The 16,289-nt window shown below is 37.7% G+C and overlaps 1 protein-coding gene across 1 annotated transcript; it reads right to left on the bottom strand.

The window, feature by feature from the left end:
* Positions 1-158: 158 nt before the first annotated feature.
* Positions 159-8,367, bottom strand: LOC109206308 (mitogen-activated protein kinase kinase kinase NPK1-like). The gene is made up of 17 exons (XM_019369125.1): positions 7,874-8,367; positions 7,700-7,741; positions 7,092-7,157; positions 6,907-7,017; positions 6,736-6,816; positions 6,585-6,662; positions 6,418-6,500; positions 5,210-5,291; positions 4,994-5,094; positions 4,614-4,653; positions 4,466-4,525; positions 4,339-4,388; positions 3,135-3,333; positions 2,819-3,046; positions 2,406-2,719; positions 2,257-2,324; positions 159-731 (listed from the first exon to the last, which is right to left on the bottom strand). Exons 1-17 carry the CDS (start codon positions 8,171-8,173, stop codon positions 628-630), a joined length of 2,007 nt encoding a protein of 668 aa, XP_019224670.1. The 5' UTR covers positions 8,174-8,367; the 3' UTR covers positions 159-627.
* Between the last annotated feature and the right edge of the window lie 7,922 nt (positions 8,368-16,289).

Below are 16,289 nucleotides of genomic sequence, written 5' to 3'. Positions count from 1 at the left end.
AACATAATGATCACAAGGAATTGTATACTTTAGTATACATTTCGGTGTAAAGAACCAGTGCATGATGCAGAATCAATATTAAGAGCACATAGAATCCATACCAGGCTAGATTTGGGATAATTTGTCTTTTGCTCTCGACATATATAAGACCTCAGTGCTGGATCAATAAAACTTTACATTTCAAAAGAAAAGATCAGATAAATGCACTCGGAACAACCATAAGTTTCAAGCAAATTACATATGAACTTCAATATGACAGGAAACATATCCTAACAGGAAAGTGGAACAGGACATTTTGGTGGCTACAATCTGCCATACCTATCCTGATTGCCCTACATGAAGGAATTTTACAACTCAAGAACATACAATAAACTCTGCTCCTCTTTCCTTGAAAAGGAGAAAGAAAAACACAAGGAAAAATTTGGAAGTAGGATTAATCCCTGAGTGGTAACATATCATTTTGTTGCTGGCTTGTGAGGTAGAAGCAAACCACAGCACAAGGATCAATCCTGTGACTAGATTTTTTGCACATCTTTTTCCCCAAGTGTGGTAACATATACAGTAAAGAGGTTCATAGAAGGGGGGAAAAACCTCTTGATCTATGAATGCGGATACAGAAATATACAGTCACTTTCCTGGAGATGCAAACCTTGAACGCTCTCTCTGTCGATTCAAAGCTCGATCCTTGGGAGAAGATGTTTTTCCCCCCACACCTGCTTGACGCATCATTTCTGCAACCAATGCACCCAGTTTGTAGTTAGGATCTTCTACTATTCAGAACCAGGAAAGTGGCTCCAAAAATTTCTCTCCAACAAGTTGTATTAAATTCAACTGTAATTCCACTTTAACAAAAGAACAGTGAAGCTAAAGATTAAGCAAGCTCACTTTGGGGGATAAACTGGTTAGCATTTAGCTCTGGAATTAAACCCAACTCCTTACAGTAAATAACAGGAGCCATTCAAAGATGACATAATCTGCAAGTGTTCTAGTCTGATGCAGCAGCACCATTCGTAGGGACAAAGACACTCCCACGTTTGACCATTAATAACTAGGAATTGACAGTGTTTACACAAGGTTGGTATCAAGAAACTACCAGAATTGGTTTCGTTAAAAGTCCCCATGCTTCTTGCAGAAAATTCTGCAGAACTAAGAGGGTTGGGGACTCCAGTTTCATGATTTCTAAGCACTTTTAGCTAGGATCAGTTCTTATAACTTTGGGATAATGTCTGCAACTTCTCTAAGAAAATCTGTACTCTCTACAAGTATAAAGTTTGAGAAAATGTTACAAAAAAAAAAAGGATTACAGGTCCCTCAGGCACCAGGCTTCACAAGATATTCTTATATTCAGCAATAAACCAGCTTCTTTGCACTGCAGAACAAAGGGTCAGGCAGGAGACAATATTTATGACTCCTAGGATGGGTTTAAAAGCATGATATCCAGGTTCTCAGTGTAACTGGATAACAGCCCTAAGGAAATGAAGTGATGAACATCCAACTGCCAGAAATATTTAAACAACTTAACTAGCGATGTTTTAACTTTTAAATAGAACATCTGTTGCATAATTTCTAAGGGCGATTAGAACTTCCAAATATAGCGATCTTTCTACAGGGAAAAAAGTTACAAGAATTGTGGGTTTCATGAGACTATCTAATAAGATAGATAAATAATTTACAGCAACAAAGAGTCTGCTTGGGTTCGCTGATTAAAAGTGACTGAGAAGTATTAGGTGTTCAAAAGCAGTGCAGAAGAAGATTTTATAAATGAGCAATTACGAGTTTGGGTAGAAGTGTTAAAACTAACTACAGTTAATGTATTTGGCAAAAAAATGCTGAACAATTTTTTGTTTAAGTTACTTAACTGTCCTTTAAACTATTTACAGAAGTACTAGACTACAACTACAACTACGTCTCAGTCCCAAACAAGTTGGGGTGGGCAATATGGATCCTCACTTCTTTTATTATGATCAACTCATATCATCATGGAAAAATATAATTTAAAATATCTTTACATGGAAAAGGACAAATGGTGGAAATGGATTGGAGAGGAAACTTGGTTTTGTTTTGAGAACGTGGCGGATCAAGTTTTTATCCTGCTTGAAAGTAAGAAAACATTATACTATTAATCTACATCAGCAAAAGAGGAAACCTATATATACAGAATTTGCAATACAGAAGAACCATGCATGAGTTCATGCACAGGAGCAGAGTGAGGGAAGAGCATTGATCAGAAAATCATATGGAGAAGCAAAGATCTACCTCGCTTTCTTTCAAGCTCTTGGTCAAGCTCTTCCTTCCACTTCCTCTGAATCTCACTAAAACTTGCACTACAAACAGAGTAATATATCTTCAAATTACAGAAACCAAAAAGAAAATCAAGACAAAAGAAAGTTGATCTACAAACTTACATTGGACTATTTGATTGCCTCCGCTCATTAGATTGCGGTGAACTGTCATCATAGTCTTGGTTGCTTCCACTGCCAATGCATGATGTTCGCCTGTTGCTGCTCCCAGGGCTTGCACTATTGATGATATCAACTCCTGTAGACGGGCTTCCAATAGGACCCCTACTTGGTGACCTACTTTTCGGGGGTAATTTCAAGTATTTTGGAGTGGTTTCATCGATTGCAGTCTCAGCCAACTGTGGAGAGTATGAAGGATTCAAACTGTTGTTGTAGTACTCTTCATACAGAGGTGTCTGCAGTTTCTTCAATTCAAGAGCCTATACAGAAATAAAAGGATACACTTTAAATGCAAAGATAGAAATATGTAAGAATAACTTCTGCATAGAGCAATGTCAAGCAACACGAGAAGTGGGAACCTTTTCATCCAGGAAGGCTCTGATTTTAGACTCAGTAAGCTCATCCTCATCTTCTGATATGGAAGGACCACAAAAAACTGCAGAATTGTTGTTAGGCGAGACTGAAATCCCATCACCTATGCCACCTTCCTGATTGCTAACTATATTTGCATTCCCTTGTTGTGATTGAGGAGTCATGTCATAATCACAGTTCCAATCACCAGAGGGCTCAGAGATGGGATTGAAACTCTACTTGACATGACGATATAGAGGAAATCAACTCCAGTGTAATATATATACTTTAGCAACAAAAGCAGCAAGCAGAGACGCTTAATACCTTATTGAAATCATCCACCGTCTTAGCAGTGCTTAACTTTGTTCCTCCACCCAAGAAAAAATTATCAGTATCATCAATCTGACACATATCATCATCACTACTGTTTCCTCTCCACTTATGTCCGGTCTCGGACAAGGTACATGCATTTTCTGTTGAGATATTCAAGGTACCCAAGTTGCAGATGTCTATTGAACCAGCACTGATTGTCATTCAATCAACAAAGTATTAGACATAGTTACTGAATAGTCCATATAATCTACAAAGAAATGTATAATCCATATTGTCCATTGGAAATGCAGCCAAAAGCTATTTCACAAGTAGACAAACACAGGTTTCTAATTTCAAGGTCAAACTCTAGAGGCTTACTTTGTCGCACTCTTCAATGCAATGCATATGTTATTGATTTATTTATCATTTCATATCCTAAATACCAAACGAATATAGCAGAACAAAAGAAAAAGATCTGTATTAACAATTAGTTGGGATTAAGTATTAGTCATGCTAGTAAGTTACTTTAGGGCCAATATTTTTAGGGGTCGTTTGGTTGGAATATGATTTATACCGGTATAAATTATGCCGGTATAAGTTATATTGGGATAAGTTATGCTGAGATTAGTTATGCTGGGATTGTTGTTTATTCATTGTTTGGTATGTTGTATTAAGAATGACAATTGCATAATTTCTAAGAAGAAGGTATAAGTTATACCGGTGTTAATTACCCCACCTTTTATAAGGTATAAGTTATCCCAGTATTAAAATTAACACCGGAATAACTTATACCTGGTTTACTAACCAAACAGAGTATTAAGGTGGTATTAAATTTTTATACCACTCTTATACCTTCTTATACCTCATACCAAACGACCCCTTAGGAGTCTTTTAGTCCTGCAAGAGATATATGCCGGTAGAAAATATAAAGAACTTCAGCTGAGTACTTCTTATTTTTAATATTTTATATAATACTGGACTAAGATAAGCTTAAATGGAGTAACATGGACAGTGAGGATTAATATAGCCAACCCCAACTTGCTTGGATTGAGGCGTAGTTGTTATATTACAAATCAAAGGATTTCAAAATTTCTCTCTGTCTGTTGACATTAGCATTTAGGTAGTGAAATCGTAGCTTTGATTCTTATTAGGACTTTGGGATTATTTGATGCAAATGCTATTGTCGATGCTAGAATAAAGCCTTTAGAGCACTTACACGCTTTTTCCATTATGCCCATTTGAATCAGAATGAGCTTGAGATTTGCCCTATCAGTAAATGAATTTCAGAAAGTAAGTGCTTGAGTAATATTAACTATATTGCCAATTGATGTAGATAAACTGACCATCATGGAACTAGAACCATCAGGAGGAGATAGTTGTGCTTCACCAGTGACAAATGGATGCTACATGTGAAGCAAAGAATTAACATATTATTACATTGTACAAGAGAGACAAAACGATAACAGATTGTCATAGGTCAAATCAAATCACCTGTAACAACTCACTAGCTGATAGTCTTAACTCTGGTTCCCTGCGTGCCATATCTTAGTGTCATTAATGGTGTTAGTAGGGATAACTATAACAGATAAAATACCAAACCAAGGATGCCAAGAAATCAGCACTATATCTACTGGTTACACTATGAATCCAGAAAGAGTCAATCAAACATCAGAGACTTGGCAAAGAAGGAAATCATACAAAACTATATTCTCTCCCATTGAATATCATCTCTATATGCAGTCATGTCTATGTCTACTACGAAGATCAAAGGGCATGGTGCTGTGAAGTGTGAACTAAATGGTTTTGGCATCAAAATTTATTGTGCTATTATTGGACTTCGATTGGGGTCAGATACAGCGATGACTACATACTTTTGTAAGCATTTCAGCAGAAAGTCTTTTGCTTCAACAGACAGATGTTCGGGGATCGGAGGATGAGCTTTTGTTGTCCCAATATAGAAGAGCGCAGCAACCTAAAACAAACACAGCATCAGTGCAAAGCATGAGTGGGCCCGCAGATAGTAACCAGTTCATAAATGCCAAAAGGAATATAAAAAGAATTAAACAAGACCTGCATGAAGTGTATACCTCTTGATACTGTTGGCTCCAGGGTGGCTTGCCAGTAGTCATCTCTATTACGGTACATCCTACGCTCCATATATCAGCAGAGCTGAAATTCAAATGCAAGGACATAATAATTACCAGCAGAACTTATGCTGAAGTGATCAACTCAAGGAATATGCTGCAAGGATAATAGAACCAGAACCATACATCTAGTCAAAAACAAGAATTGCTTTTTCACCAAGAAACTCCTCTTTCCATCAGAAAGTTCTGTTCTACTATAAAGAGACTAGGACTTGATTTAGAGGCTGAAATATTAACTTAATTTTTTTATGACGGTAGTGTCCGGGCGAGCTTGCGTGCACCTAGACTATTCCACTTGGCACTTGCTACCTCCTAACAGCATAGGTATCGGATAACTCTGACTACCAAGACTTGAGTTGATGGGAAAATTCACCTAGTGGTTTTTTGTCTCAGCTGGAATTTAAACTTGAGCACGACTTTTTTGGTGATTAATAAAGACATTAAAGTTGGAAATATCCAGAGTATGATAAGAAATAAGGTGCCATGGAGCTTGAAAGCATGTTCATAACTCAGGAGGGTGGCGAAGTTTCAGAAGACTAATCAGCATATGAACCGGATAAGGAATGAAAACAAAAGATGGTAGACATGAATGCTTAACACCAGAAAACTTTTGACACAGTGAGGACCATTATGATTGAAGAAGCAAAACAAGATAAAGTTTACAAAAAGGTGTGACAATTCGAAAACAAAATCTGGATAATTCTTCTAAAATAGAGAGAGGCGGAAAGATTTTAAAAAAATGAAAAATGGAAGTTAAAGTAACATAGATAAGGTAAATGTTTCTCTGTCAGAGAGATGAAACTGTTAGGCTCATCATAAAGAAACAACTGAGAACATTTGTCTGGGCACAAGAGAGCACTAACTCAATTTCACGAATCACAATTAAATTTGCAGCAATTAAGCATGGTCAATTATGATCAGAATTAATGAATTGATCTTATGCTTATAGTGTCTAATTAAAATCAAGAACTAAGACTCATTGTGAAACCAAAAAAGCACTTCCAAGTAATCAGCAAAACAAACAAAATGTGGGCTCAAACTAGAAATAAGAACCATTAAAGTGATACAACAGATAGGTAGCATATTGCAATCTAGATCAAACAAGAAAATAAGCTACAGATTTATCAATACAATGCTGTAATTGTTCTTACAAGCTATGACCGGTTTGGCGAATGACCTCAGGAGCCATCCAGTATGGTGTGCCCTTCATGGACTTGGCGCCTGATATAGTAGCCTATTGTAAACATGTTTCATCAATATCCTCTTCATTACATCCAAACTAAACCAAATACAGATCGATAGTGGATGGTAGACATACCAGTTCAACAACCTTCTTTGATGCCCCAAAGTCAGCCAGCTTTATGCAACCTTTGTTATCAACAAGGATATTGGCCCCCTGAATCCAAATTAGTACACGAGATTATTGTTGGTCACACTTCGCTGGCAAGAAAAGAAAGGAAAAATGATACCTTAATATCTCTATGCATGATTCCATTCTTGTGAAGATAATCCAGCCCTAGGAGCAATTGCTTAGTGTACGTTCTTATAACCTACTAGGGAAGATAGTGTTAGCTAGAGACATCCAATAAAAAGGATCGTACATCAAAAGAGGGTGGAAAATAAGACCATAAATGACTTACTGGCTCAGGGAAAGATCCAAATTTGCCTAAAAGGGATGATATCGATCCACCAGGTACGAATTCCAGCAGAATATTCAATGTGTCTTCTTCTCTCACAGTTCCAAGATATCTCTAACAACGCAATATAGCAACTGAGTATTTCAGGGACAACAATTCCCCAGACAGGAGATCAAGGATTTACTTACAACAATATTTGGATGCGAGAGATTCTTGAGAAGCTTGACTTCCTCCTCAAGCTCTTTAACGTGGGACTATTCAGGACAATCAAGAATCCAGAAGAATGGATCAGACAGTAGCTAAACTAGAAACTAATAATCTCAAAAATTTAGATATACAGCAGTCTTCAGATGTCTTTAAGCGCCTCAGATTCAATATAACAACCTTCCATTTAACATAGCTGTCGCAGAAACATCTCCCTTTACACAATGTCAGTTGTTACAAACAAACAAATTAATAGCTAAAGAACTGAAGTCCCATTCATCAATGGACGGCGTACACAAGAAAAGTTAAAGGGCACATGCTCCAACTAAACGTAAGTACAGCAGCAGGGAACTACGATAAGAGGGCAGCTTCATTCTATTAAATGCGATATTCTAGCAGGCTTTTAACATCATAAGATAAGCAGATTAAAGTTTGTATAATCAAACAATAGCAACAATCTAACCGATTAAAGTTTTGTCTCTTTGAAAACTTCAATTTAGGCAGTCAATGCAACCAAATATTCATAGAATGAGTGATTATATCATTGTAAGTCGTGAACAAAACAAAAAGTATCTCAATCGCCATTTCCAACCTGAGCTTTCTCCTTTGAAGCACTGTTCGCGGCTATCAAAACCTGAAGAGAAAATATTATAAATCGGAAAAGTTTCAGAATTACTCTTAAAAAAAGGCAAAATACCTAATAATTCACTAAGATAAACAAAATTGGAACTCCAAAACCTAAAAAAAGTAGTACAAAGGTAAAGACCTGCTTGACGGCGAGAAGTTCACCAGAATCGAGATTCATTCCCATATAAACCTGTCCAAAAGCGCCACATCCAATCATCTCACCTTTTCTCCACCGGATAGGCCGCGGAGCCGCATCACCTCCATCTTTAACGGCTTTTGGTGAGGGCAACGCCGGCGGAGGAGGCGACAGCTTAGAGAAAACTCTGGAGTTCCGGATGCAGGAATTGATCTTCTCAACTAGATTACCGTCATCTCCACCGTCGGCAGTCGGTGTTCGGAACACCAGTGATCGCCGAACTGATCCAAAAATATCTTGCATCTGATTTTTTGAGTAAAGGAATTTGAAAGTTCTAGGGTTTTATGGAAGAGAAAAGGAAGAGTCAGTTCATCTCTTTGAATTTACTCTGCTTTTTTTTCACAGTGCAATGATGGAGACGAGTTAGAGAGAGTGTGTGGGTTTTTGGACTGGAAACAGACTGAATTTGTGGTTTCTTCTTTTCATATACGATCGTTACTGTAGAGAGAGGAGGGAAAAAGGTGATTGGCAAATTTCTTTTTGAAAATAATGGAATAAGAGTTAATTACAAATACGCCCCTGTAATTCTTTATAATCTCTATTTTTATTATTACCTCTATTTTATTTTTACCAATAAATTCAATCATTGATTTTCCTTCGATAGTTAAATTCTTTGAAAAATTTATCTAATATTATTTAGCTATCATATTAATGAAGTACTGGAGGGAGCCGACACTAGGCAATAGATATTAGCCTCGATTTTGCAGGTGAGTAAAAGATGTTGCACAATAATATGAAAAACGCAATACAAACACCTTCTTTTATGAGTATAACAACCACATTTACCAGGAGGGGATGGGGGGGGGGGGGATGATACAAACATTTCCGCTGCTGCCAAGTAGGACGCCAGCTAGATTGCCACCTAGACTATTTCAAATTTCAGTTGTGTTTTTAAATTTCTGTTTGGCGGGAATAGTAGTTACAAGTTCAAAATTCAGTTTATGCATTTACCCTTCAAATTCTTAGATAAATAGATACAATGTAATGAAAAGCTATTGTGATAATGATAACATTTATCTCTTTCGATGCAACAACAAGATCTTATTTGTAACAAGTGGTTTTCAACTCTACTTCTCCCCTTCTCTCTTCGTCTTCTTCTTACCTCCTTCTTACATTCTTCTTATTTTCTCTTCAAATTTCACTGTTTCATTGCCTCGATACCAAAATCTGGTATCAATTGGTATCAGAGCTCGTAGATATTGGGGCCTCACAGAGCTGTGGATGTAGTAACTGGAGTTCCACCAACTGACTTGCAAGAGCAATATGAGGACTTAGCTGCTCAGCAGCTAGATCTTAGAGAGGAAATGGCTCAGAAATAGCAGGAGCTTCGTGAAGACATGGATAGGCGGCATGCTGAGTTGCTTCAGATGGTAAGTTCTCTTAAAATCTCCTTTGATGGTTGGCAATTGAATCAACAATCGAAGGACAATGCATCTACGTCGACTGGTAGGGATAAAGGACTTCAATCAGGGCAGGGTATTCTAGGTCCTAATCCCTACTGTGCTAATTCTAATCGAAATCATAACCTACTGTTTCTGCGTTTTAATGGAGAAAACTTGAAAAATTGGCTATATAGGATCGAGCAATATTATTCTGTGGATAAGACTCCTCTTAACCAAAGACTGAGTTTAGTAGCAATGAATTTAGATGATGAAGCATTGGAGTGGCATCAATCTTATATGAAATGTTGTGATTCACTTGATGTACCAGATTGGGATGAATATCTAGCTGCTTTGATTGAAACTTTTAGTGAGGAGTTTTCAGATCCGATGTTGGAGCTCAAGCAGTTAAGACAAACAGGATCAATGAGAGAATTTCAATTTGCTTTTGCTCGAGTGTTAGCTCAATGTGACTTATCTGTTAACCAGGCTATATCTTGCTTCTTAGAAGGACTTAAAGAGGAATTAGTGAATCCGGTCAAAATGCATGAACCTCAGACCTTATCTAAGGCATATAGATTAGCTAGACTGACAGAAGCAACATTAGCTGCTAATGCTAGAGCTCTAAGGTCCAATTCTGGGGGTCAATCATCCTTTACTGTGAGGAAATCTGTTTATGAACCTGTGCAGGCTAAGGTGTCTTCTACCATTGCTGTGCCCAGTCCAAAATTAGCTTTACCTGCTCCTCGAGCACCAACTGTACCCAGGACTAGAAGGACTATATCTCCTGCTGAAATGCAGGCCAAGAGGGCACAAGGACTATGTTACTTTTGTGATGATAAATACATCCCGGGTCATAAGTGTAACCTCCCTAAACTTATTTGTGTTGGATTTGGAGTATGGGAAAAAGGAAGACTCAGGGACTCAGAAAACAGAAGATGAAGCTACTACTGAAGAGTGGTCTGGGAATGAGGGTGATCCCCCTAGGATCTCCTTGTGTGCATTAAGTGGTATCCAAGGCACAAACTATTCATGTGACTGGTTATAGCAATAAGACATCATTGCAAATTCTCTTAGATAGGGGAAGTACTCACAATTTTATAGATTGTGAGTCTGCTAAAAGGTTAGGGTGTCACATTGTACCCACTAAAGTTGGGTATGTCAGCCTTGGGAATAACTCTATGAAGGCTACTTCTGGGGTGGTGAGGAATTTTCAGTGGTTATTGTAGGGTACTGCCTATACTTCTGATCTTATTGTGTTTCCAGTTGGCAGGTATGATCTAGTATTGGGTGCATTATGGATGAAGACATTGGGGCCAGTTACTATGGATTACACAGCCTTGACTATGTCATTTACTTATCAGGGCAAGTTCCATCTTCTCAAAGGGGTGTCTGATGAGTGTAAGCTCTCAAGTACTAAAGCTGTCAACAAGATGAACGGGGATAATGTCCAACTTTTCATGTTGCAAGTATTAAACCCTCATCCCGTTCTACATTGCCATGATCAGTTCTATGCTTTACACCTTCCTTAGGATTCTCAAACTCCTGCTATCATTAGGGAACTTTTATTCCAGTACCATGATGTTTTTGCAGAACCCACTACCTTGCCTCCTTCAAGGGGTGCTTTTGATCATAGCATTCCTTTGATACCTGGGACAAAACCAATCAATATTCGACCTTACAGATATTTTTCCATGAAAAAGGATATCATTGAACAACTGATTAAAGACATGTTGCAACAAGGTGTGATTCAATATAGAAACAGTCCATTTGCATCACTTGTGGTGTTAGTAGGAAAGAAGGATGGGTCGTGGAGACTTTGTGTGGACTACAGGGAGTTAAACCAGTGTACTGTTAAGGACAAGTTCCCTATTCCCATCATAGATGACTTGTTGGATGAACTAGCAGGGGCAGTGATTTTTTCAATAATTGACCTTCGATCAGGTTACCACCAAATAAGAATGGTGATAGAGGACATTCCTAAAACTGCCTTTAAGACCCATCTAGGACACTATGAATATTTAGTTATGCCCTTTGGCTTAGCTAATGCTCCTTCTACCTTCCAGTGTCTCATGAACCATTTATTCCAACACTTTATCAGAAAATTTGTCTTGGTTTTCTTTGATGATATCCTTGTTTATAGCAGGAATTTGCAGGATCATGTAATACACTTGCAGCAAGTGTTTGAGGTTATGGTGCAAAATAGCTTACTAGCTAAGCAATCTAAATGTGTCTTTGGTGTTTCTAAAGTGGAATACTTAGGTCATTTCATTTCTAATGAAGGAGTAGCTACAGATCCTAAGAAAATAGCTGCTGTTCAACACTGGCCAACTCCCACAACTATTAAGCAATTAAGGGGTTTCTTGGGTTTAGCTGGCTATTACAGGAAGTTTATCAAAGGGTATGGCCTTATCAGTCGTCCTCTTACTGAGTCACTCAAGAAGGACAACTTCCATTGGTCTGATAGTGCTGCTCAAGCCTTCTCTGCACTCAAATTAGCTTTAACCACTGCTCCTGTCCTAACTCTACCTGATTATTCTGCTCCCTTTGTAGTTGAAACTGATGCAAGTGGAACAGGTATTGGAGCTGTTCTCATGCAGCATGATCACCCTATTGCTTTTATCAGCAAAGGCTTAGCCCCCAGGCATCTTGCTCTCTCAGTTTATGAAAGAGAACTTCTTGCTCTAGTCTTTGCTGTCACCAAATGGCCCTATTACCTGCTTGGTCAGCATTTCATCGTTAAAACTAACCAAAGAGCTTTGAAATATTTGTTGGATCAAAAGCTGCATATTGACTCCCAAATGAGGTGGTTAGCTAAATTGCTTCCTTTTGACTTTGAGATACAATACAAAAAGGGTAAGGAAAATATGGCTGCTGATTCACTTTCCAGAGTTGATGGTGCTGAGCTTATGTCCTTAATGGTCTCTTCTGTTCAAGCTGAATTGTGGCAGGCTATTACAGCTAATTGGGCTTCTGATCCGGAGTTGATTGCTCTTAGTGATTCACTCCCACACTACCCTCAGAAGCACTATACTTGGATTAATAATCAGCTAAGGAGAAAGGGCAAATTGGTTATAGGACATGATGCTAAGTTGAGGAATCAAATCCTTACTCTGTGGCATTCCACTCCTTCTGGAGGGCACTCGGGTATTGATGCCACTACAAGGAAGGTCATGGCCCATTTCTACTGGAAGGGCATTAGACAAGATGTTTTGGAATTCATTCACAAATGTACTACATGCAGAGAAACAAGTATGATACATATGCATATCCTGGACTCCTTCAACCTTTACCTATTCCTTCACTGCCTTGGACTGATATTAACATGGATTTCATTAAAAGGTTGCCCAAATCCAAGGGAAAAACTGTTATTTGGGTCATTATAGATAGACTCACTAAATATGGACATTTCATTGCTCTTTCTCACCCCTATACTGCCAAGTCTCTTGCCCAGATTTTCTTGGATTCTATTTTCAGTGGGTTTCCTGCTTCTATTACTAGTGATCGAGATCCCATCTTTATCAGCTCCTTTTGGAAGGAGTTCATGTCCATTCAAGGAGTCACATTACAGACTTCTACTGCTTACCATCCTCAAACGGATGGCTATAGTGAAGTCCTTAACAGATGCTTGGAGACTTATTTACGATGCTTTTGCTGTGACTCTCCTTCTGACTGGGGTACATTCCTTTCATTAGCTGAATGGTGGTACAATTCTACACCCCATTCTGCTATTAAAACCTCCCCCTTTGAACTCCTATATGGTTATCCTCCTCCTATTCACCTTCCCTACCTTCCTGTAGATCCTTCTGCAACTGATATTGAGGATATTATGTTGGTTCGAGAATTTAAGTTGCAATTGGCTAAATTCCATCTTGGTCGTGCACAACAACGCATGAAAGATCAGGCTAATAGTCACCGCTCTGACAGGGAGTTTAATGTTGGTGATTGGGTCTTTGTTAAACTCCAGCCTTATAGACAATCCACTATTTCCATTTCTCCTTACCATAAGATTACATCAAAGTATTTTGGCCCCTATCCTATTATGGAAAGGATAGGCTCTGTGGCTTACAAACTACTGCTTCCTCCTGAGGTTCAAATTCATCATACCTTCCACATTTCTCAGCTTAAGTTTTGCTTTGAACTCCCTACTGAAATTGTTCACCCTCATGTCTTACACCTTGCCAGTCCATTGTGCCCACAACTTGAGGCTGTATTGAACAGACGTTTGGTTAAGAAGGGTAATAAGACTGTGGCCCAATGCTTAATCAAATGGACAGATTTGGATGCATCTCAAGTTTGCTTCTGATTTGCGCACCAGATTTCCTACTTTTACCCTTGAGGACAAGGGTGTAGCTCATCGGGGGGGGGGGGGAAGGGTAGTGATACAAACATTTCAGCTGCTGCCAACTAGGACGCCAGCTAGATTGCCACCTAGACTATTTCAAATTTCAGTTGTGTTTTTAAATTTCTGTTTGGCGGGAATAGTAGTTACAAGTTCAAAATTCAGTTTATGCATTTACCCTTCAAATTCTTAGATAAATAGATACGATGTAATGAAAAGCTATTGTGATAATGATAACTTGAAAATCTGATCTCAACTCTCCTTCTCCCATTCTCTCTTCGTCTTCTTCTTACCTCCTTCTTACATTCTTCTTATTTTCTCTTCAAATGTCACTGTTTCATTGCCTCGATACCAAAATCTGGTATCAGGGGAACCCAACTGTAAAGAACATCCCCTCAAGATAAATCTACTAGTATTATTGTCAATTTTTATTTCATTGTTGAATTGATTAATGCCTTTAGGTTTTCTTTTATTATGGTACCAATTGAATTTTACCGCTGGATTTGAAAATCCAAGCAGTTTATGTTTGTGTTTTTCAGTATCCTGCTAAGTAAAGATGTTGTCCCTTGTCGAAATGTAGACACCATTAGTACTTGAGGAAAACCCAATAGCAATTAGTTCCAATAATTGTGCTACCCCCGATCCATTTAAGATGATAATTTACCTTTAAATTGAACAATCTGATCCCCTTCTTTTGATCTTGTACTATACGTATTTAAGGACACAACAAGCTCGGTAAGTTCGAACTATATTTTAAGACAAACTTTTAGAAATCACTATGTTTTAGTGGTTATTAGCTAGCTGTAGCTACCATTTACTGTATTATTTCCTACAACTATGTTTTCAGATTTTTTGGAGTGTATTCGATGTATTTAAGCTACTGTATTCATGAATAAAGTAGCATTTCTAGGCGTGAAACAGGGGATTACAGCTAGACAGATTTTTGTATTCGAGTGTATTCATGCCGTGAGACATGGGATTACAGCTGGACAGATTATTGTATTCGACTGTATTCACGGCGTGAAACGGGGGATTCAACTGTTTTTAAATGGAAAGTGAATCAATTAATATAATAGACTCCTAATATAACTCAACAAACTCAATTATAACACACAAATTTTGTATTTCCAGTTATAAAAAAGTTTCTCAACCGAAAAACACCCCAAAAACATAGCATTCAGAGAAAATATGCCGAATATTTTTCCCAGCCGATAAATACAACAAAAACAGAGCAATTTGAATACATATAAATCTGAATACATAAATTACATTAATTAAAAAAATATATGAATACATTCATGGAATACAACGAGACAGTGAATATAATGAGATACATGAGATATATTGAAATACAATGAAAAAAAGATAATGAAATACATGGAAATACAGATACATTGAAATACATTGAAATATATTAACATAATTTTCAAATTGCTCAGCCCCAAACTCCGTGTCTTTGTTCAAGAACAATGCTAATGTCGTCTCGTCGAGAGGGCACGAATCTGACTCGAAACGCCACTGTTCCTGCTACCATAATACCTTCACGTGCGCTTCAAAAAACCTATTCTTTACAATTGAATTTGAATGGCGCTTGAGCCATTGACCCTCGCCTTTGACGGCGATTCAAATGGCGGCCGTCAACGGTGCCGATGATGGCGACGTGTAAATAACAAAAATCTGCACTTTGTAGGCCCAAAAGTTAATCTTCCATTGTTGTCGGGTTTCCGGTCTTTACAGCAAAATTGGCAGTCAACTCCTCCGTCATGATTCACATCAACCCGGTCAAGCGTAATTTGGTAATGATGATCGCTGTATTTGGAGTAATGGCGATGGTGAAAGTTCTAGCAGAAGCCCTAGCTTCTAGTTCTCCTTCTGCTTTTGTTCAAAATATCATATATATATATATATATATATATATATATATATATATATATATATATATTAAAGCAAAGAAGTTTGCATTCTCAATTAGCCATGTGTCAAGTTATTAATAAGCCAAGCAGCAACATATTAAAAAGACACATGGCAACTTAATTTATTAAGCCTTACTTTTATTAAAATGCAAGTTTGCCACATTTTTCGGCCTAATTGACCGATGCAGAAATCCCAAATGTATAGGTATGAGAAAACCTTGCAATCTCAAATATACTTACTCCAGATTTTTCGGCCTAATTGACTCTAAATGGAGAATCCCATTTAATGGAGTAAATTTCGGGATACCAATCTTAATGGAGAATCCCATTTATAACAAAAACCGGGTCACACCCTCCATAGACAAATAAGCGTATCCCATTTTCTTCGCTTCCAAATTCAAATGTGAAGATGATTTTTCCGGTCGTTTTTTCTCATCTTTTTCGCATCTGGATTCTAGAGAGATGTTTCGTTTAGCAGACGACGGCATATACGCCAGGTATTTCGGGATAACAACTAAATGGGGAATCCCAAATGCATAGGCCTCTATTTTACCCTCTATTTTACGGATCTTTTTATGGAAAATTTATTTTTCCATACAAAAATTACTGCATTCCTTTTATATCTATACATATATAGTTACTGAATTTTTTTGTACTTAATTACTATTTAGGGTTTGTCCCAAATTACTTTTATCCCAAATTACTGAATTTTTTTGTACTGTATA

The sequence above is a fragment of the Nicotiana attenuata genome, unplaced genomic scaffold, assembly GCF_001879085.1.
Source record: "Nicotiana attenuata strain UT unplaced genomic scaffold, NIATTr2, whole genome shotgun sequence".
NCBI classification, from domain to species: domain Eukaryota; kingdom Viridiplantae; phylum Streptophyta; class Magnoliopsida; order Solanales; family Solanaceae; genus Nicotiana; species Nicotiana attenuata.
Note: the sequence above shows the minus strand (reverse complement) of the source record. Positions and strands in the feature narration are given on the sequence as shown.